Source organism: Nycticebus coucang, chromosome 17, assembly GCF_027406575.1.
Source record: "Nycticebus coucang isolate mNycCou1 chromosome 17, mNycCou1.pri, whole genome shotgun sequence".
Classification (NCBI taxonomy): Eukaryota; Metazoa; Chordata; class Mammalia; order Primates; family Lorisidae; genus Nycticebus; species Nycticebus coucang.
Window position 1 is genome coordinate 73,814,339 of NC_069796.1, and position 22,213 is coordinate 73,836,551.

Consider the following 22,213-nt stretch of genomic DNA (forward strand, 5'->3'; position numbering starts at 1 on the left):
AAAGCATGGTTTGATCCCATCAGAATAAGGACCACAAACCTTGTCCAGGGCCAGAACCTTCCTCCATAAATATGTGCTGAAAGGATGGGTGGATGGATGTATGGATGGATAGTGGCTGGATAGGTGATGGATGGATGGATGGATGGTGGATGGATGGATGATGGATGGATGGACAGTGGATGGATAGATGGATGGATGGTGGATGGTGGATGGATGGATGATGGATGGATAAACAGTAGTGAATAGTTTATTTTTATGCTCCCTCTTTGACTTTCTGATGTCAACTTGCTATCCCTTGGTCTTGGCACAGTTGAACCTCCTCAGTTGAGGCATTTATAGGTACTAGCTGTTCCCATCTCTTGTATTTAACCTTCCTTATCTCCCAGAACTCTTGTGTCTACCAGTCGCAACAGATTTGCTAGACAGCAGTTGCTTGCCATTTCTAGCAAGGTCCATGCACTGTGGGGTCAGCATAGCACAGTGGGTAGACTACCACTCTGGTTCTGTGGTTACTGGTAGCATCACACTCTACCTAAGAGTGCATGTGGGATAACAGAAAGGTTGTGGGTTGGCTCACAAAGTCCGAGGCAGAGCTGAGGACCCAAGCCCAGAACAGACTATCGTATCTCTGTCTTGGGCCTTGCCCTGACATTTACATACTATGAAGCCTAAAGCAAGGGGACTTGGCATCACTGAGCCATAGCTGTGGAAATAGCACCTTCTCACATGGTACTTATGAGGGTCATGAGAGCAAAAACTGGGGAGATGCAGGCATGGAGACCACTGTACCCATATTGGAGTTGTTGTCATTGTCCTCACCCTCACCCACCAGGACAGAACCTAATTTTCCTGCTCTCCCTCCTTAATCACCAAAGCTGGGCCTGTATCACTAAGGACTGAAGGGCAGGGCTCAGTCAAATGACGTAAAAGAGTGAAGGCTGGGGCATGTTAAACCCACAGAAATTCTCTACAGCAGGTCCTGTCAACATTTGGGGTCAAGTGATTCTTTGTGGTGGGGGCTGCCCTGTGTGTTTGAGGGTGTTGAACAGTCTGCCTGGCCTCTGCCCTCTCACATGCCAGTAGCAACCTCCCTGGTTGTGATAACCAAAATTGTCTGCAGACATTGCCAAATGTCCCCTGGGGAGAAGGGTAGTACCTCTGCTGTTTTTTTCTAGAAAAGCATGTCTTTCTCAGTCTGTCTTGTTTCTCCATTTCTCCAATGGTCCACCTGCCATTGCTTTGTAATGAATATGTGGAGAGCCATAGTGCAAGCACTGGCCACGTGAAGCCAGCACCTAGTCTCAGAGCAAGTGTATAGGAAGGTGGAGAGACCTGGAGCAAGGTGCAGTAGAGACACAGTCACTGTTCCTCTCTGATTGATTGCTGTCCTGCTGAAACAAGAGCCCTATGTTGTCACACTTTCTAGTTTAAAAAAAAAAACAAGAAACTATGTTTTTCATTACATTTTCCAATATTAATGATAACCAATTGAAAGCTGTCAAAATATTGGATGCACCCAAGGAAAGGATGGAGCCCAGATTTAGTCCACTTCTGAGTGTGCATTCTTGCTCTACAATGGCAGAGACTGGTCAAGCTGCCGTGCGGTTCCTTCCCCAGCTCTATACCTGGGTGTGGCCAGAACTGAAAAACAGGGATTTGTGCTTTGTCTCAAGTCCCTCCACCCAGGCTGCTCTTTCTGAATGTCCTTCATTGCCATTGTTTTGCACGCAGAAGATTTTACTTAGATGTACATTACATTTTGGCAGGCATTCCTGCACTCCCAATTATGCTGATGAATGAAAAGATGTTACCAAATATTCCACCTGCTTAGAATCACAGAACATCAGAGCTGGAAGGGCCCTTTAGAGATCATATTGTCCTGCATTGTTCAGACATTTATTTTTAGCTGAGGACCAATAAAATAAAAATCTCTTGCTAGATAAGTAAATAGGATGAAAGCAGAGCTATTCTAATTGAAGTGAGGTGGGAGGCTTAGAGCTTACTATAATGAGTGCTCTTAAGCTCCCGACCTAGACCCCTGAGGATTTTCTGGAGGGAGTCCTAACGCCCTCTGAGAAGAGTTAGAAGCTACTGGTCTGGTCCAACCCACCATTTTACTAATGAGGAAAATGAGGTCCAGAGAGGAGAAGGAGTTTGTACCAGATCTTTTAGCTGATGAGAGGCAGAAACTGGACAGAACCCTGGCCAGAGTGTTTGCTCTGAACATCACAGACTCTTTACTGTTTACAAATACCTAGGATGAGTTAATGCAATTAATGAATATATCTGTCAGGTTTGGGCAGTTGGTTGCAAGAAAGAGGCATTAACTATGGCTGCCTTAATCAGAGAAGGCATTTATTGGAAGGGCAAGGAGGAACTGAAGAATCAGGCCATGAAGGACAGGGCCCAGAGCCGCTCTGGGGTCCAGAGCAGGTGGTGCGGGGTCCAGAGCAGGTGGTGCAGCCTCCAGCATGCCTTCAGGATGCTCCACCCCTTTGTCATTCTGAGAAAGATTCAGTCTCCAAAGAACACTATTCTATTGGCCTTCCTTGGATAGCCTCTTGATGACTCCACAGAGCCTACATTCATCATGGGAGATAGTTTCTTAAGGTAGAATTCAGGAAGACAATATTACTGGAATAAGGAGTTACACACAGAGGTCAGACAAAACTCACAAATGTCCGCTGCAGAAAATAAGAAGTAAGGGATGCTTTGCAAAGATGGTAACCACCCCCCCACACAACCTCTTGGCCTGGCTTCTGAGGAAGAGGAAAGCGTATCCACCTGAAGTGGTTTTCCTGGCTACATCAGCCTTTCACTTGTTGGGTCCATGGCTGCCTTCTCCTTGCCTGTCTCTTTGAGGAATAAGAGAACAGAAAGTGGAGGCCGAGGAAATGGGCAGTTCCCCCACCACACCACACCCTGTGTTCTGTGGGATTCTGACATTATCCTGGTCTCTCCTAGCATGCTAATGACATTAACTTGATAATCCAAACCAAGACTAAACACTGTATACATCAGGGACCAATGTAGTGAGACCACTACATTGGCTAATGATAGGTTTTAAAGTGCTATTCATGGAATGTCCAAGGCAGAGTGAAACTTAGAAGCTATCCATGGCAGATTCTGCTGATTGTCCACGCAAAAGTCATTCCCCTCTTCTTGCTGGCTAGCTGAGTCTTGAGTCTGTTACATCTCTAACTGAAACATCATCTAATTCAACCTGCTGATTGTGTAGGTGATGTTACCAAACGAGGCCCAAAGAAGTGCAAGGACATTCCCAATTTCAACACCAAATCATTGACTGAGTTGAGGCTAAAAGAGTCTATCTCTTGACTCCAAATTCAATGTTCTTACATTGCATAGAGTATGCAAATTATTTTGCAAGGGTGTAAAATAGCCAACTAACTATGTTTTTCAAAGATGACCAATAATGAGTAAATCATAATGCATGTCAGTTTTTTTTTAATTTTGTTTTAATGCCAGAAGCAATCAGGACATCATCTTCACGTATCAGTATTATCATCATCTTCTTCTCATCAAGAACAACTTGAGCAACCCTGTGATTATAAGATAGCTAATTGCATAGCTAAGATCTCAGTCTTGAAGATTATTTAAAATTCTTCAGAGGAAAGTCTAGATATGTGTGTGTTGTTTTGGGAGAGGAGGCATGGGCAGGAAGGCCTTCATGGGAAGGACAAAATGTTGTTGAGAAGACAGTCACTAAAGAGTTAATGCCATTTGTGTTTTTGGATCCTGGGGCAATGCCAATATAATGTACTTTTCCCCATAGCGTAGCATCGCAACATTTGATTTCTGCTTGGCGTGAAGCAGTGCACATTTTGCTAAAATGACTTTGCACCTAACCCTCCCACCTTCACTTGGGTTAATGCCAGGCTGCTGTGTTAATAGTCATCATAGAAAAAAAAAAAGGCACAGTGCGGTGCCTGGCATCTTGGACTCGAATGTGGGGAGGTTGCTCCTGGCAGAGCTGTAGGAGCAATTTGACCTTTACTTGTTAATCATTGCACAGTGCCCAACTCGGTGCTAAGCTCCAGGGAAATCTGGGAGGGTTAGGGAAGCATAAGGTGTGGTCCATGCACTAGTGTCCAGTGGAGAAAAGTGGCAATAAGTGTATTTAAAGTGAATAGTTACACAGACACAGGAGTTCGGGTGAAACAGGCATAAGGAAGGGCTATGAGGATGATCCCATTTGGGGAAATGGCTTATGAGTTAGGCACCAAAGATGAGCCACTTCAGGGATGAAGGAAAGACAGGGAAAGGGTGGCACTCCAGGAGAGTAACAGGACTCCAGGACTTGAGACTTAAGCAAGCGTGGCTTCTTAAGAAGCATGGCTTCAGCTGTGGAATATCAACCTAACATGGCAAAGGAGGTGTGGCTAAGAATCCTGCAGGTGGTAAAAGTATCTTGGCCTTTCCAGGTAGGCTCAGTGCAAGTACAGGGTCCTTATAGGTGACAAAGGGAAGCAGGAGAATCAGGATCAGACACATTTGGAGATGCTGCACAGCTGGCTTTGAAGCTGGAGGAAGGGGCCATAAGCCAAGGAATACAGGGGTACTCTTAGCTGCTGGAAAAGGCAAGCGAATGAACTCTTCCTTAGACCCTCTGAAAGGAACTCAGTCCTGCCTATGCCTTGATTTTAGCCCAGTGAAACACTTTTCAGACTTCTGACCTCCAGAAATATAAGAAAATATACCACCACCATCATCATACTCAGCAACAACACTGCCAGGGCTTTCTTTAATGTGCTAGACACTGTGCAAAGCTCTTTGTTTACCTCTACTCTTTTAAGCTTCCCGATAGTTCTACCAGGAAGGCATTATTCTTGCCTCCATTTTGCAGTTGAGATCATAGAGGCTCAGAGAAGGTAGATGACAAGCACAGTGGCACACGGCCAAGGGGTGGCAGTGGCAGGACCCGACCCAGGCTGTCAGGTTCACATACTGTACAGGCCCTGGAGGGAACCTGGGGTGAGGCATGTCCTGAAAAATGAGAAGAGAATTGATTACCTGTCTCAGAGCATGGCCAGGAAGGAGGTTTCCAAGGCTAAAAGAGGTCAGAGATCTGTGTTCTTTCTTCCCCTTTTAAACTGAATGAGAGATTTTTTTTTATCAGTCCAGTTTTATTTCAGAGTCCCCAGGAGGTTTACCAGACTCTGAAATCCAAGGAATTGTAACTTGCCCTCATTCCTGTTCATTTCAGGTCTGTGCCAGCCTTGCAAGGGTATCTAATCATTTTCTTTTCTGCTGCAAACTGGAAGAATTAGAGTTGTCTTGGGTCACACAGTAAAACATAAACACTAACGAAGCTGATGAGCAAAAGAAAAAGGTCCAGGCATGCTTTTGATGATACCACAGATAAGAAAATCATCCTCAAATAATCTGCCCGTGGCCCGTGGGCTGCAGGTTGGACACCTTTTCCAAAGATTCTCAGTCAGAGTGCCCCTCTGTCCCATGTCAGCCTCAGAAGGTCGGTGGCTTGCCTAACTTCATTCTCAGCAAGATTCACAAAGGTCTTATTTCCTTCTTTTTTGTCTTTGGAGGTCATCATAGTGGCCGCAGATGCTTTGCATTCCATCCTACTGTCTGTCCCCGGAGTGATGGATGAGGCCATTGTACAGATTAGGAATCGGGCCCAAGAACACATGAGGCTCCTTCCCACCCACACACCTAAGCTCTTCCCTGTGCCATCATTCCCACCAGATCCTTTCCTAACGTCTGTGTAATTCCGTGTTTGGATTTATCCTGACGGCTTATTAGTACTTTAAAAGCCTTTTCTAATTGGTAACTGTTCCCTGTGAGATACAGCATCAATGATATGAAAGAGACCCTCCCACTATGATAATTCCTCCCTTGCCTTTTTTTGAATACAACAGCAGGTGTCTCTCTTTTTTTTTTTCCAAATGAGTTTGTATTCAATTAGTCACAAGTAATGTTCTGTGTGTACACATCTATGTATATAAAGATATGCAGGGTGAGCCTCCCACAGTGTAAACTGGAAATCGTAATGTATAAATTTAATATCAAAGTATTTAAAAAATCCCAGGTCTATAGCATGTCTGCCCTCTATTCTAAACCATATTAAATCTATCTTTATCATGTTCAATGCCCTCTAGTATTCTAAAGGCCTTTGTTGCATAAGCAATTTCTCCATTCCATGGTAGCTTATCTGACAGCTTCCCATTTACCTTCTACGTACTTTTGCATTTGACTTTGAATTTTAAAGCCCCACTGTGGTTTGAAAAAGACTTAAAGGATCTTGAAGGATGAAATCAGAAACCAAGATTAGCAATTACTATAAATCTGCCAGAAAGTGAATTGTTGTTGTTGTTTTTAATTTGGGCACATGGATTGTAATGTGTAATACACATGGATTGTGTAATGAAGCTGATACCCTGGAAAGTGTATTTCACTGCACTCTCTGCCTCGCTTCACCATTTCATTCTCACTAACTGGAGATATTCCTAGGATGAGGCCTTTTTTATCTGAATTCTGGGGAAATACTCCAACATTAAGGCTCATTTAGGCTAAATGAAAATTCATTTTCTTGCTGCCTTCCCTCTCGGCTCCATTTCTCAGCTTTAATCAAAAGGAACTGTACCAGGCCACATGCCATGCCACCTGAATTTCTGCACCCCCAGGAGCTCTCTGCTCCAGGCGAGGACCACAAATTTTTATCCAGACACAGGAGAAAACCACGGTGGGCTATGAAACTCAGGAAGAGAAAGAGGGAGCAGCTGATGAAATATACAGAGTGTCAGCTTCAGCGATGAGGCTGCTTGACCATGCCTGGAGATCCCTGCAATTCCCAAGTGTTCCTCTTTATTCCCTACCTGCCACTTCTGAGAGATATATTCAGAGGAGTTTGCTCAGTTCTGTTCAACAAGTCTGTCCTTTGTGTTTCATTTTAACCAAACATCACAACGATAATAGCTAACACTGTAGAAAGTGCACCAAGCATTGTCCTACATACCCAATAAATAATAATTCATTCATTCTTCACAGCAGTCCTATGAGATAAATGCTATCACCATCCCATGTTACAGGTGAGCACAGTGAGGCCCCAAGAGGTAAGACAAACTTGCTCACCATTACACAGCTAGTTGATGGTAGAGTCCATTTACAAATTCAGGGAGTCTGGCCCCAGATTTGGTGCCCTTGACCACTGGGAAACACCACCCTGCCACTGGGTGCTGATTCTGCCAGGTTCTGTGCTAAGTACGTGCATATACATATACATATGTTGATACATTGTATCAACATATACATGTTGATATAATCTTCTCAAAAGTAGGGCATTGCTGTTGCACTTTTACAAGACACATAGCCAGGTGAGTGTAGAAGCTAGAGAAATGAATTTCCTCATCTAACAGATATTTACTGAACACCTAATATGCTGCATGCTCAGTGTTCCAGAGACAATGGTGAGGTAGACGTCTCTACTCTCGCGAAGCTCTCTACAGGGGAGGCAGACATTAATCAAGTGATTCCACCGATAGAGACATCATTTCAAAATTAAGTAAGAAGGCAGAACATTAGGAGCCAGCAGGGGGAATCTGATCTAGCTGAGGGTGAGTTGGGGATGTGCAGGGGGCTTTTCTCCCAGAGGAAGGAGTGTCTGAGCTAAGATGGGACTCTGGTCAGGGGTATGAATTAGGGGCAGGCATGGACAGGTATTCCTCACAAAGGAGCAGTGTGCACACAAGCCTTCTAGTGGAGGAAGCAAGGTGAGATTGTGGTATTTGAACCAGGTCAGTGAGGCTAGAATGCTCCGGGGAAGGGAATGCCTTGAAATGAGGCGATTGGGTAAGAAATTGCGGTTCATCTGGTCCCGAGCAATGTTTTAAATCTCACAGTTTCACGGACCATCCTGGCGTAGCTGGTTCTTAGTAGCTTTGTTTTTCTCATTTTGTGAAACAGTTGGTAGAAGCACATTTTTCAAATCTCAGAAATGCAGTCTGCGTCGCAGACAGATGTAATTTCCCCCATCCCTGGGCTTTACCATTGCTAATCATTCAATCATGGCCCCATTTGCCACAGACAAGGCAAGTGAAAACCCTTGTAAACAGTGTGCGCTTTACCCATGCTCGTGTTGTTACCCTTAATAACGGGGCTCATTTGGGGTGATGCATGTACCTCTTATAGGAGCTAATATATGCAAAGTGTTCAGAACGGTGCCTGGCTCGTGGTAAACAACTATATAAGCATTAACTATTGTTTTTACTAGTATGCCTCTCTTTTTCTCTTCGCCCGGGCTTGGTCTGGGGAGGATCTGTGCCTCACAAAACTGTTTTATGTGCCCATGTCCCTCTTTTCTTTCAGGCCAGAACAAAATCTGCTTCATCCCTGGTATGGTGGGACCTATATTAGAGATGACACTTATCCCTGAGGCTGAGCTCCGGAAAGCCACCATACCAATCTTCTTCGACATGATGCTGTGTGAATATCAAAGAAATGGGGATTTCAAAAAGGTAAAAAATGAGGCCAGAAACTCATGCCAGCATCCCTAATCCCCAGCCCATTTCCCCATAATGATATTGTCGTTCCATCTGCCTGAGCGTCATTCAGAGGCTCAGCAGTAGGATGGGGACATTTATTCATGTGCCTGGAATGAGCTGGCAGATTGGATTTGGTCAGTATTCTATCATACTTCTCTGTCCGAGACCAAGATTAAAATGTTCTTTCTCCTATGTGTTTGCTTGGCCCCTTTCTCGAGAGCATAAGAACCCTATTTCTCTACCTAATGCTTCCCTGAAGGTATTCTCCAAGGGACCCCACCCTCCCTATTCTCCGACCCACTCTAGCCCAGCATTGCTTTTTCTGGGGTGAATCGAAAGATCTACATTGTCTAGAAAACGCTGACCCTCCCAGGGGTCATACTCGGATCAGATTTGACAGCAAATGGAGTCCAGGCACCTTGCTCAGGAGGGGCCTGCTGATCTATGGGGAATAGGAATCTTCCCGGCATCAGGGGAGCCAGAACCTCTGTAAAACACCAGGTCATTGGCTGAGTATTTTTGCTGAGAATTCAGTCTGGTCAAACTGAAAGAATGATGACCATTTTCTGGGCCCTGTCACACTCTGGCTAGGAGCTTCCCAAGAGGTAGATGCCTGGCACTGCTCCATAATTTCACCCAGTTTGGGAAGGTTGGTTGTGAAGTCCCACCAAGACATCCTGAGCAGTTCCCCAGATCTCACACCCCCATCCCAGGCTGCCCTGTCCCACCTCCCCACCTAGTTTTACCTCTAACTGGGTCCCCTACCCAGTGTTTCGGCCTCTCATTCCATACCATATCCCGACACTATATTATTTTCCTTAAATGGGTACTTAAAAGGCAGTAGGTTCCAATCTGCCTTTCTTTAAGCTTCTTAGGGATTAGGCACTTCCCTTCCCTGTCTCTCTAATCCCCACCCAATAAAGCCCAAACCCTCTCGCAAGCGTTTGAGGTCCCCTGCTCTGGCTTCTGAAGACCTTCTCAGCCCTTCTGTCTGACTCTTCCCCCCTCAGACCTTCTCCATCTGTCCCCACAGCTCCTCTGAGCGGTGTTGCCTCCGGGGGTGACCTTCACATATTATTTTTTTCTTCCTGCTGCTTCTCTGCATGGTCGTAATTCTGCTGCCAGCACCTACTAAACTCCTCCCATCCCAGGAGGCCCAGCTCACGAGCCATGGCGCATAAGAGACCTTTGGTCTCTACTCATGTGTCACTTATGATCTAAGAGGTGACTGTCCTGTGCTGCCTTGCTTGATGTCATTTCTGTGCACTCTCTCCGTCTTCTTCATCCTTACCTGGTAATAAGGATGATGACGACGATGGTTACAATGACTGACTTTAACCAGATGCTCACTGTGTGTCAGGCATTATGAAAACCACTTTTCATACGTTAGTTCATGTAGTCATCTTTATTACAATCTTATGAGGCAGTTGGGATTATCATCCCCTTTTTACAGCTCACAGGAACCTCCAACTCCTGAACTTAGGCGATTCTCTGGCCTCAGCCTCCCGCGTAGCTGGGAGTACAGGCGCCCGCCACAATGCCCGGCTATTTTTTTGTTGCAGTTTGGCCAGGGTCGGGTTCGAACCCACCACCCTCCATATATGGGGCCGGCACCCTACTCAATGAGCCACAGGCGCCGCCCTATCATCCCCTTTTTAAAGATGAAAATAAACTGAGACGTAGAGAGCTGAAATCACTTGCCCAAAGTCACACATCGGGAAAGTGGTGGCACAGAAACTGCAACACACAGGTCATTACAGTGATCCCAACTCCAGCTGTCAGCATGGCCCTATCCTGCCACCGGTGTCTCACATTAACCCTGGCTGAATGAAAGAACCAAAGACACCTGCGAGAGCATCACTTCCTCATTAGTGTCCCAGGGAGCACTGGTCCAGCAAGATGCTCAAGGGAAGAGGGTTTGCACTTTAAAACCGGATGACCAGGATGAGGATGAACCTCAGAACTAAGGCAGCCACCATGTGTCATAACTCCACAGATTCCCGATGCACATTAACACAGTTTCAGCACAGAGATATTCCATAGCCAGCAGACTTGTTTAATGTTTCAAATTCACTTGTGCAAAAAACACCTATTGGATCCACCATCCTACACGTCCCACTTGGGGAAAAGTTTATCTGAAAGCAACAAAAGCCTAGCTTGTGGTGATGAGGTGCCCTCCCCTCTGAGGGATTATGGGGTCTCTCTAGTCTCAGGTCAGTGACCAGCAGCCCCCTCTGCATGGAGCCTGAAAAGAAATCAAGCTGAGGAGTTCAAATGGAGAAAGAGACTGTTATCTGAGTGGTTGGGATGGGAGGAATGGAAGGTGACAGCCTGGACTGGGTGTTTTTGAGACAGTTTGCGAGGGAGCAATGTCTGTGCAGCTTGGGACCACGTGAAGGGTGTACAACATAACGCAAAGGGCATTGGCCCTGCCGTCAGATCCACATCTAGAAGAGTTTCTAGAAACAGGTGTGCACAAAAACGCCCCAAGTACCTGATGGTATGCAGTGCCCCCCCTCCCACCAAAGAAACAAAAAACAAGACCGAGTCATTGCCTGGATTGCAACCTGACAAATGTGTTGGGCAGCCTCGTGTCTTCAGGGGCTTGACCCTGCTGTGATTCTCCTTCCCTAAAGGATTCCTGTGTCCTGGGCCGTGCACCCACTTGGTTTTCCACATGTGGGTTCCCTCCCTGGGCTGCGCACTTCAGCATGCATTCATTCCGAGCATGTTCCCCAGTTGTGTCTCCACGCTGCTCTCTTATCAAAAGAGACAGGACCATCAGGCTGACTAATGGGGCAGGTATCCGTGTGAAAACCAGCTGGTGCTCTTGGTGGAGATCAGCTGTGGGACAGGCATGCCCAGGTGTCACTTCTGGTTTGGAGTAAGCAGCCAGGGAAGGGAGGTGACAAGGCACTGCCCCAGGCAGCCCTGATGGCCAGAATGAGGATGAACCCCAGAACGAAGGTCTAAAATCCAGGAAGGCTTTAATGCTGATGCCAAAATAATCAAATAAGAAAACAGCCAGGCTCTCAGAAGATGACGTAACTCCCTTTCCAAAACTCAGGTTTCTTCAGGGAAATACAGCAGAGTTGAGAGATTCACTCCCAGTTCATACCAAGCCCTCTGAAGTTCTCGCTCTCTCTCATGCCTTTGCATGGCTCATCCTTTGATTTCTCTGCCTGGAGAGATCCTAGACACCCCCCTTCAGTGGCGGCCTTGCCATCTGGGGAGGCTTTTTCCTGCTTCCCGGGGCAGAAGCCTTTCTGGGTGCAGGAGACAAGGATTTGCTGAAGCCAAGTACAAACAGGCGGGAACTGAGACAAGAAGGTGTTAGTCTCCGAGCGGCTCTGGGGCCGGGAGCGGGAGAAGAGGAGGCCCCGGGGTAATCGCTCTTTCTGCTCGAGGATTGTTTTGTCACCTCAATGCCACATCTCCCTGTCTCCTATCACACGAACACCATGCAGAGACGCTGGGTTTGACTGATTACCTTCACCCCTCATAAGTACAGCCCTTTAGTCCAGACCATCTCAGGGGTCTCTGTTCTCTGCCTCAGAGTGGATGTCCTGACCCTGGTTACACCACAGGATTCCCTTGGTAGAGCAGTGCCAGGGCGATTTCAGCAGGAGGGCCTTACTTGGCCACCCTGTGGCTGGCTTGGCCCCCATCAGAGTGAAATGCATTTTGTCCTGCCTGTGCTAAGCTGTCCTAGCACCTGTCCCATGTGGCCCCACGACCTAATCATGGGTCTGTGCCTCACACTAGCCTGTGTGCTCTTGCGGGCCTCCCAGCCCCTCTCAAGTGCCTGACATGCATATGGTGGACACCATTTCAGTGTTCCCAGGATGAAATGGTGGCAGCCAGACCTCATCCTACCACCTGCCATGGGAAGCCCCTCAGCATAGGAGGTGCATTGCGAGGAGTGTTTTCATAACACAGGGTCGGGGGTTGCAACCTAGGGCTTGGGTAATGCCCTGGGGCTGGGCAGACCAGCTGTCTTGCTGGCCAGCTCTTATGGAAGAAGGGGTATAGGCTTTGTGGGTAATGCTAGTGGAAAAGAGTGAGAGTCCTGGGGTGTAGAGATGGAGGAGACTGATTCGCTATGATGCAGAAGGTAGAGTGGGCCTGTGTCCGTCCCTTAGCAGGCAGGAGATCCCAGAGACAATCCTCGTCTCAAAGAAGGAAGAGGGAATAACATCTGATTGTACATAGAACAGTGCCTGGAACACTGTAGGAACTCGATAATTGCTTACTGAATGAACTGATGGATGGGGAGACCAGTGTTGGCAGACTCCCCTGGGACTGAGTGTTGGCATAGAGCAAGTTGGTGATTCAAATTCAGTAAGTACTGAGCACCTGCTGTGTTTTGTGTGCTGTGGAGTCAGATAGACCTGTTGTTTACAAACTGAATAAATTTGGGGAAGTTATTTAACCTCCCTCAGCCTCAGCTTCTCCATCTGTAAAATGGGTATCATAATACCACTAAAGTTTCCCACCTCAAGCTCTCTAAAGGGAGGAATTGAAGCAATTAGCGACCAGATGGCTCAAAGAAAATTAGGCAGCTGCACTGCCTGCCACAGATTTCCCTTTCTATGTGATCTCCTCTTGTCCAGCTTCCTCTGAAGTCTGCCTTTGCCCTCTTGAGAATAAGTGGTCTTCCATTAACAAAGGAGGTCAAAGGCTGACTTACGAAGTTGATTCCACCCTTGTTAGGTCTCTGACATCCAGAGACACCATCTGTGCCCTTCCCATGTCAAAGTCAGTGCTATACATGTGAAGAAGAGCAATTGTTCTCTATATTTTACACTTCCACATGGTTGGGGTCCTATCAGAAAACATTCTGTGTAAACAAGATGATAAAAATAGCCAAGATATTCTAGAGCATTCATGAGAGGTGGCAGAAGCTATGCACAATGGAAATATTACACAAGGCCCAGAGTGGTTTTTTCTCCTGGAAGACAGAGGCCTATCCAGGAGGTTTGGATTCTAGAGTTCACTTCTCCTTTCCTTAGGGCTTCTTAAGAGTTGTATCAGGTGTCTGTAGACTCTGACTTCTATACATCCGCCTAAAAGGGCTGGGGTAAGGGGTTTGTGACCTAATGCAGTCACACAGTTGTGAATGAAAATGGATTTGGGGAGGCCGGAGCTACACCCTAAGCTCCACATAGTGACAATGTTGGGGGTAATGCCTGTCATAGCAACATGGTGGAATGTGTGTTTGGGAGAAGCTTCTTCTGTTAAACCCTTGAGCCTACCCTAGCTCAAGTTCATCCATCCTTTGAAACTCAAGACAAAGGTCCTGCTTTGTTTGTGTGTCCTCATTTGTAAAAATGGGGATGATGATATCCATCTCCCTTGGCTGTTTTAAAGATTAAATGAGATCGTGATGACTACGGATAGCAATGATAACACAGCAGTGACAATGACATCGTGATGGTGGCTAATGGCTACTGAGCACTTGCTATGGGCTGCCTGTCATGCTTGACCTTTTACATGTGTTTTCTCATGACCCTCTCACAGCAGCACTAGAAGGAGGTGCTATTTAAATTTTCCATTTAATAGACAAACAAACTGGGCCTCACAAAGGTCCATTAACTTGCCCACAGTCATGTGACTGGGAAGAAAAAAAGAATCAAAGCAAGATTCAAACCAAGTCTTTTCAATGCCAAACGCTGTGGTTGTAGTCAGTCCTCAGCACAGCACCGACCCTGGGACATCACTCCTCAGCCCACCCCGGAGGGCTCAGGCCCGGCATGGCGTCATCAGCTCCGCACATCCTGTGGCACCCTGTAATTTCCCTCCCGGCAGGCTCTTTTGTGACCCTGAGACAAGTGCTTATTTACCCCATGCACTTCTCTGCTCCAAAGAAAAGTTCATCTCACCAGGAGGAGTCATGCCAGCCTTTCCCAGTGAACCACTCAGATGAGAAAAAAATGCTTGTTTTCTCCCCAAGAGCTGCTTTCCAGTAATACTCGGCAGTAATAACAATAACATTAGCAGTAATAACAAGGCGAGCTAGCACAGTGCACAACTGATCTTATGCACTTTGCTAGAGCTTAATGTAGAAAATCCCTGCTTCTCCTACCTAACTACTCCATGCTGTGGGTACCGTTATGCCCATGGTCTTGAGAAGGGGTTGACAAATTCCAACCAGTGGGCCAAATCCATCCTGCCACCTGCTTTTGTAAATAAAGTTTTATTGGAATACAGCCATGGTGGTTTGTTATGTGTTGTCTATGGCTGTTTTTGTGCTACAACAGCAGTTGAGTAGTTGCGACAGAGACCATCTGGCCTGCAAAGCCTAAATTATTTACTGTCTAGCCCTTTACAGAAAATGTTTGCTGGCCCCTAACATAAATCATGAAACTGAGGATTAGAAAGAACTACCAGCTTTCCCAAGATGGTAGAGAGGAGGGAGGAGAGATTTAAAGCCAGAGAGCCTAACAGTGGAGCCTATCGGTGTAATTCCTTGGCTGTATTTCTTCCTGCCCTTGCCTTAGCACAGAAGACATCTCTAAGCATGATAACTCCCCAACCTCTGACACTGGATAATACTCAACACAAACCACTTGATAGCACATGCCATGTACGGGGCATGATTCATTTGTAGACTGGCAGCCCTGACCCTTGCCAGATGGGCCCTCATATTGGTGCCCTCCATCCATCCTCCCTCCATTCTTTCTTCCTTCCCTTCCTCTCTCTCCCTCCCTTCCTCCCATCTCTGTTCAAGCTGAACTGTTCTCTTCATTTTTCTCCATACCTCTGTTCATACCATCTCCCCCAACTGGAATACCCTTCCTTTTCATATTTATTACATTCCTTCCCATCTTTTCAGGCCTGGTGTTTCTCCTTCAATAAATCTTCCCCAGCTGTGGCAACTCACAGGAAATTCTTTCACATTTGTGCTTAATCAGCACAAAGTGCCTTCCTCTGACCCTTCAAGCACACGCATGATGTGTGAGCCAGAGGGAAAGTGGATCTGCTCCCTGCCTTTTCATCACCTAAAGATCCCAGCTCAACTGGGCTTGATCCTTCATGCACAGGGAAGAGCCTGCCAAGAGGTCTCTACCATTCATCTGAGGCTTTAGACAGGTCGCTTAAACTCTCTGAGTCTCCACTGCTTCATCCATGATAACAGCTGACACATACTGAAGTTGTGCCAAGTGAGGCTTGGCTGCTTTCCATGCATTATTACGTTTCAAGGGGACCCTTGACCCCCAGACCTCATGGAGTACTGTGACTATTGAGTGCAAAGAGGCTCCATAGGGGCCTGGAGCCCCCAGCACATCCCCTGGTCTTGGTGCCCTTCACTGAGGAACCACTTTATCTCTCCAGCTGCGAGTTCTTTTTTTAATGATAAAATGAGAAAGGGGTGGGCTCCATGATTTGGGTGGATTCTTCAGGGTATGATATTAAAATGGTACAAACCATTTTTGTATTACATTCATGTAGAAGAGAGACACAGGATGACCCTTCGAGAAAAGATGTTGATTGTCTAAGAAAAATTAGAGAAAAAAAAGAAAGAAAGAAAGAAAATAGGTTGGATGAGCCATGTGTCCCACTGGGTGAAATGCTTCTTCACATTGAAAGTGGTGAACTGTAGGTGGACCCTGCTTTCTGGTCACTTTCCTAGTCTAATCTCTGGCCATTACAGTTAGTACCACCCTTGGACTGTCTGAGGCCTGACATTTGCTCCCTTTCCTATGTAGATTTTTCATCATTTTTTTGCTTACAGGTAATTCAAACTGGCTGATACACACATACAAACACCTACATACACACAATCTGCTTATATGAACGGGAAGGCTTCAGGTATGGCTGAATCCAGGGGTGCAAAAATGGCATCAGTCTCAGTCTCCCTCTGTCTCTTCCTCTCTGCTTGACCCTGAATGGGTGTGATTCTCGGGCAGACCCTTTCATTGTGGTCAGCAGCAGCAGCCTCAGGCATATAACTTTCCAATTTCAAGCTGAGCAGAAAGACTCTAAGGCTTTCAACAAAGCCTCGAGTTACAATCTTGCTGGCTTGACCTGCACCCTTTGTTAATCCTGAAGTCTGGGGGATGGAATATACTGATTAGGAACTAGGCCCACGTATCTCCACATTTGGAGCTGGGAGGTGTACTCAGCCCCTCTGCACCCTGAACACTGAGGTTAGGGCTGGTTTCATCACCCACATATAGAGAAAGAAATGTCAGGCAAGCAGAAAAATCGCTGTCCATGACCACATGCCATTCCCGGAAGATGCAGTGCCCTGTCACACACCTCTGTGTCTTTGCACATACTGTGCCCTCTGTGTCCTTTTCTTTTTATCTTGCAAACTTTCTACTTAAACTTTCAGAATGAGCTCAAATGAAGCCTTCCCTGACACTCTCTCCTCTCTCCCATGCTCCCTGCCAAGACCTTATTTCCTGTGGTTCCTCTCCACTCTCTGGGCACTCCTAAAAGGCAGACATAGTATCCTGTGCCATTTTGGATTCTCAGATCCCAGAGCTAAACCTGGAGATAATAGATGCTCCCTATTGGTTAAAATAACGCATTGACTAATTTTAACATTCAGCCTTCTAATGCTGTTGTGGATTTTCATCTCTTTCTTCAGTTTGAAAACGAAATCATCCTCAAGCTGGACCACGAAGTGGAAGGGGGCCGAGGGGACGAGCAGTACATGCAGCTGCTGGAGTCCATGTAAGTCAAGTGTCTGCCTGGGGTGCAGGAAGGGCCGATGGGGCCTGGCCAAGGCCAGAGGGCTCAGAACTCCAGGGAGCTCCGAATGGCTCTGTCCTTCCCCAAATGTGGATCTAGAGGCTCATGGGCATTGAAAAAACACCATTTTGGGAAGAAACCACACATTTCTGTCTCTGAAGTAACTATTTCTTTGGTGAATGGAACGGGGGCCAAATAAAAAGAATCATCTTGTGTTAGGGAAAGGGAAGTAATCTGCAAAAATATCCACTTTCATTATGTCTTAACTATGGAATACTGTGGCTACTTTTTCCTTTTTCTTTTTAAATATTTGATAGCTATTGATCACGACCTATGTCTATTGAACACACACAATAAATAACTTAGTGCGATAGCATATAAAGCACTCTCTGTGTAATGCCTCTGTTAATCTCATTTACTCTGTTTGATGCCCATTTCACATACGTGGGCCCCGAGGCTAACTAGGACAAGCACGTGGAGTTGAGAAGCTGGGGCCTAAACCTGGCTCTGCCTGACTCCAGCACCCAGGCTGGGGGCAGGCAGTGGACAGTAGATGGTACTCAAGGCCACTGGGCATGGATTCAGGATCTTGTTTTGTTTTGTCAGCTTTATTAAGATGTAATTCACATCTCAATTTACCTGAAGTATACAATTTATTGACTTTTAGTATATTCACAGAGCCGTGAAACCATCACCATAATTAATTTTAGAACATTTTTATTACCCCCGAAAGAAACCCTGTACTTCTTACACATACACAAGCTACACCTTTGTTCCATCTCCCTGGGCCCTAGGTCACCAGTACTCTGCTTTCTGTAGCTATGATCTTGCCTATTCTGGACATTTCATATAAATCAGGGGTGTTCAACCTGGGGCCCAGGGGCCACATGCTGATTTTGTGAGGTTTTTTTTTTTGAGGTAGAGTCTCAAGCTGTCACCCTAGGTAGAGTGCTGTGGCATCACAGCTCACAGCAACCTCAAACTCTTGGGCTTAAGTGATTCTGTTGCCTCAGCCTCCCGAGTAGCTGGGACTATAGGCACCCACCACAATGCCCGGCTATGTTTTTTTTTGGGGGGCGGGGGTGAGGTTTTTTTGCTTATCTGTGGTGTTAGATATCACAAAAAGAATGCACAGACTTTTTTTTTTGCTAATCAGCTTTTGTTAGCATTTATGTCTGTAAGATGTGGCCCAAGACAACTCTAATTTTCCAATGTACAGCAGAAAAAGAAAAAAGTTGAACACCCCTGAAAATGGAATTATGCAATATATGGCCCTTTGTGCTTACTTCTCTCACGTAGTATAATTTTTTCAAGGTTCGGGGCGGCGCCTGTGGCTCAGTGAGTAGGGCGCCGGTCCCATATGCCGGAGGTGGCGGGTTCAAACCCAGCCCCTGCCAAAAACCACAAAAAAAAAAACAACTTTTTTTTCAAGGTTCATCCATGTAACATGTATTAGTGCTTAATTTCTTTTCATTGTAAAATAATATCCCCCATATGGCTGCACCCCATTTTATTTATTCATCAATTGGTGCATATTTAGGCTGTTTCCACTTTTTTTTTTTTTGTAGAGACAGAGTCTCACTTTATCACCCTCAGTAGAGTGCCGTGGCCTCACACAGCTCACAGCAACCTCCAACTCCTGGGCTTAGGTGATTCTCCTGCCTCAGCCTCCCGAGTAGCTAGGACTACAGGTGCCCACCACAACGCCTGGCTATTTTTTTGTTGCAGTTTGGCCGGGGCTGGGTTTGAACCCACCACCCTCGGTATATGGGGCCGGCGCCCAGCTCACTGAGCCACAGGCGCCGCCCGCTGTTTCCACTTTTTGCCTATCAGGATTGACTCCACTCTGAACACATATGTATAAGTTTTCAGGTGAAGATGTGCTTACGGTTCTCTCAAAACGGAAGAGTGGAATTGCTCGGTCCTAGGTTACCTCTAGAACCTTTTAAGAAACCCGCAGACTATTTTCCATAGTGGCAACACTCTGTACCAGGGGTCCTCAAACTGCGGCCCGCGGGCCACATGAGGCGGTGTGATTGTATTTGTTCCCGTTTTCTTTTTTTTACTTCAAAATAAGCTATGTGCAGGAATTTGTTCATAGTTTGTTTTTTTTTTTAAACTATAGTCCGGCCCTCCAACCGTCTGAGGGACAGTGAACTGGCCCCCTGTTTAAAAAGTTTGAGGACGCCTGCAAACCTTCTCACTAGCAATGTCTGAGGGTTCTAATTTCTCCACATTCTTGTCAACAGTTGTTAATCTCTGTCTTATTGATTATAGCCACCCAAGTGGGTGAGAAAAGATTGTGTCTTTGAATCACGTTTCTATGACAGCTGTGATAGAATTGTCTGTGTATTGCCCATTTGTAAATCTTTGGAGAAATACGATGGGTTTTAATCCTGGCCCCACCACATAGCAGCAGCATGACTTTGGGCAGTCGCATACCATCTCTGGCCTCAGTAGCCCTATTTCTAAAATGGGAATAAGGAACTCCTGTGGTTATTCTGGAGACTGAATGATTATAAAGCATCTGGCACACAGCAGGCAAATGTTTAATAGATTCACGTCAGTCCCTCGGCCCGACTCCCAGTCTCTGTCTTTGGCAGGTTGGTAATTGCCCGTAAGGCCTTCTCCCAAGGCTTGCGGATGTGGCCCAGTCATCCCAAATTCACCCCCAACTGTATATTCTCTGATCCTATCATTCTCTGATTTAACTCTAACTCTGGTTTTACAATCCTTCCCCAGTCCATTTTGAAATATTTTTAACTTTAATAACAAAAGCAAACTCAGGCCTTCCTCTTATCCCCTTGCTGACCTTCCCCACCCTGTCCAGCCAATCAGAGCCCTGGCAGCAGCTCTAGGCAGTGCCATCTCAGCTGGCCCCGGCCCCTCCTGTCACTGTGTATGGCCCTCACTAGACACCCAGAATGCAAATCCTGTTTGACTAGGAGGAGAAACCCACTGCCTGCCCTTGGGGTGGATATCCAGACTGATCATCCAAGAGAAAAAAAGAAAAATGACATTTTGGCTGAGTCATTGTTTATCTTAAAGCTCTAAACAGGAAAATCTAAATATTGACCAGAAGTGAAACCATGTACAGTGCTGGCAATTTCCATTTTTATAAGTGGTTGGGGCTCTGCTGTTCTGCAACTGTCTTCAGACAATCAGCAGGATTTTCAAATCCTTCCTGAGTGATTATTGACAAAGGGAGTCCTTAGAGATTGGCAAAATTAAAGACAGCTCATTGTTTTTCTTCTACAATACTGGTGTGAAGGATTTTTACACAAAGCTAGCCAAGCCCAACCCAGGAGTCAAGGCCCAATGGAAAGGTCTAAGAGGCCCCATTTCTCCCTTCTCCTTTTGAGTTTTCTGAGCCTCAGTTTTCTTATCTGCTAACTGGGGAGAAAAAATATTATCTAGCCTTACATGTTTTGTTGAGATTCAATAAGAAAAATCATGTTAATCAATGTTTAGCACAGTTTCTGATACTGAGCAGGTAGTCCAGAAACATTAGCTATTATAATATTTATACAAATTGAATATCCCTTATCCGAAATGCTTAGGACCAGAAGTGTTTGGGATTTCATATTTTTTCTGATTTTGAAATATTTTCATTACACTTCCCAGCTGAGCCTTCATAACCAGAAAATCCAAAATCCACAGTGTTTTAATGATGATTTCCTTGGAGTATCATGTTGGTTCTCAAAAAGATTTGAATTTTGAAGCCATTTGAATTTCACATTTTCGAATTAAGGATATTCGTATTATTTTCTGAGTGGATAGCAATGCAGATGTTTGAAGCCCAGAGCCTACCATCTTCTCTCCTCCAGGCTAGTCACTCAGCAACTCCAGCCCTTCCTCTAGGCTCCTTATTAGGGCTTCCACACAAGCACAGGGCCCCTCAGGGTGAATACAGTCCTGTGGGGATGCGGCTTTGTAATTGGATGGTGCCTTTGTGAAGAGAACAGAGCTTCCCTCCCCATGGCAGCTGCAGCTTTGCATCAGGGAGCAGGGCTTAGGGTATGATTTCATGAGTGGGGATGACTTTCAGTCCTCAGGTGCCCTTGTGCAGTGCACAAGCTGTGCTACCTTACACAGAGCCCCAGGTCTCCCAGCATGAGCCCTCCTCAGAGCCCACTCTCTCAGATCCACGTATGTCTCAAAGAGTGGGTCTCGGGTAGAAGGTAGTAATGAAACCCACCCCTGCTCTCTGCGAGTATTTCTAGAAGAGGCGAAGGACCTAGACAGGACCCATATCCTGGGGCCTGGGTCCCACCCAAACCAGTTCTGTACCTGTATGAGGACCTGTCACGTAAGAGGTGCTCCACACTTAATTCTAAAAAGAATGAGTGGAAGTCTAGGGCCATCAGCACTGACCGAGGCTGAGGGCTGGAACCTGCCCTCTGAAGCCTTCCCATGCTGAACTCAAGTTGATTCCAGGGCCGTGGGAGCTGCCTCTAGTCCTCCCAAGGCAGGAGCAGAGAGTGGCGAGTGTCTACCACCCTCCGTCCACAGGATGAGGAACCCCCTTCACCTTTTCATGATTCCCACAGCTTGCCATTGTCACTTATACACCATTGTGGGATTCAAAGGAGAGGAGTAGCTGTGTGACCTTGAAAGGACCAACATTAGAATCCAGCCCCATGGTTCTTCTCTATAAACTGGAGGTTATAATAATGCCGACTTTAAGAAGTTTTTGTGACTATTAAATAAGATAATCAATTAAACAGGCTTAGCACAGGGTCTGGAACACAGGAAGTACTCAGTGAATTGTGGTATCATTATACATTATGGTTAATTTTTATCTCTGTTTCCTCTGGCTAGACAGTGATCTCCTGGAGGTCGGTGTGTTAACAATCTTTGAATCCCTAGTTTCTAGATTAACACATGTTGACTGTATCGATGGATGGTGAATGGATGGGTGATTTCAAATCAACCTTCCCAGTCAGCTCACCATTCCTACATGCCATGAGTGGTACTTCTTGCCTCATGTGTAA

The 22,213-nt window shown here is 46.1% G+C and overlaps 1 protein-coding gene across 1 annotated transcript in view; it reads left to right on the forward strand.

Moving 5' to 3' along the window:
* DOCK2 (dedicator of cytokinesis 2) overlaps positions 1–22,213 on the forward strand; it is a 466,833-nt gene that overhangs the window by 383,664 nt on the left and 60,956 nt on the right. The window contains exons 33-34 of the mRNA XM_053566743.1: positions 8,344–8,492; positions 17,116–17,201. Of these exons, the coding sequence (XP_053422718.1) occupies positions 8,344–8,492; positions 17,116–17,201 (235 nt within the window). The remainder of the gene's footprint in view (positions 1–8,343; positions 8,493–17,115; positions 17,202–22,213) is intronic.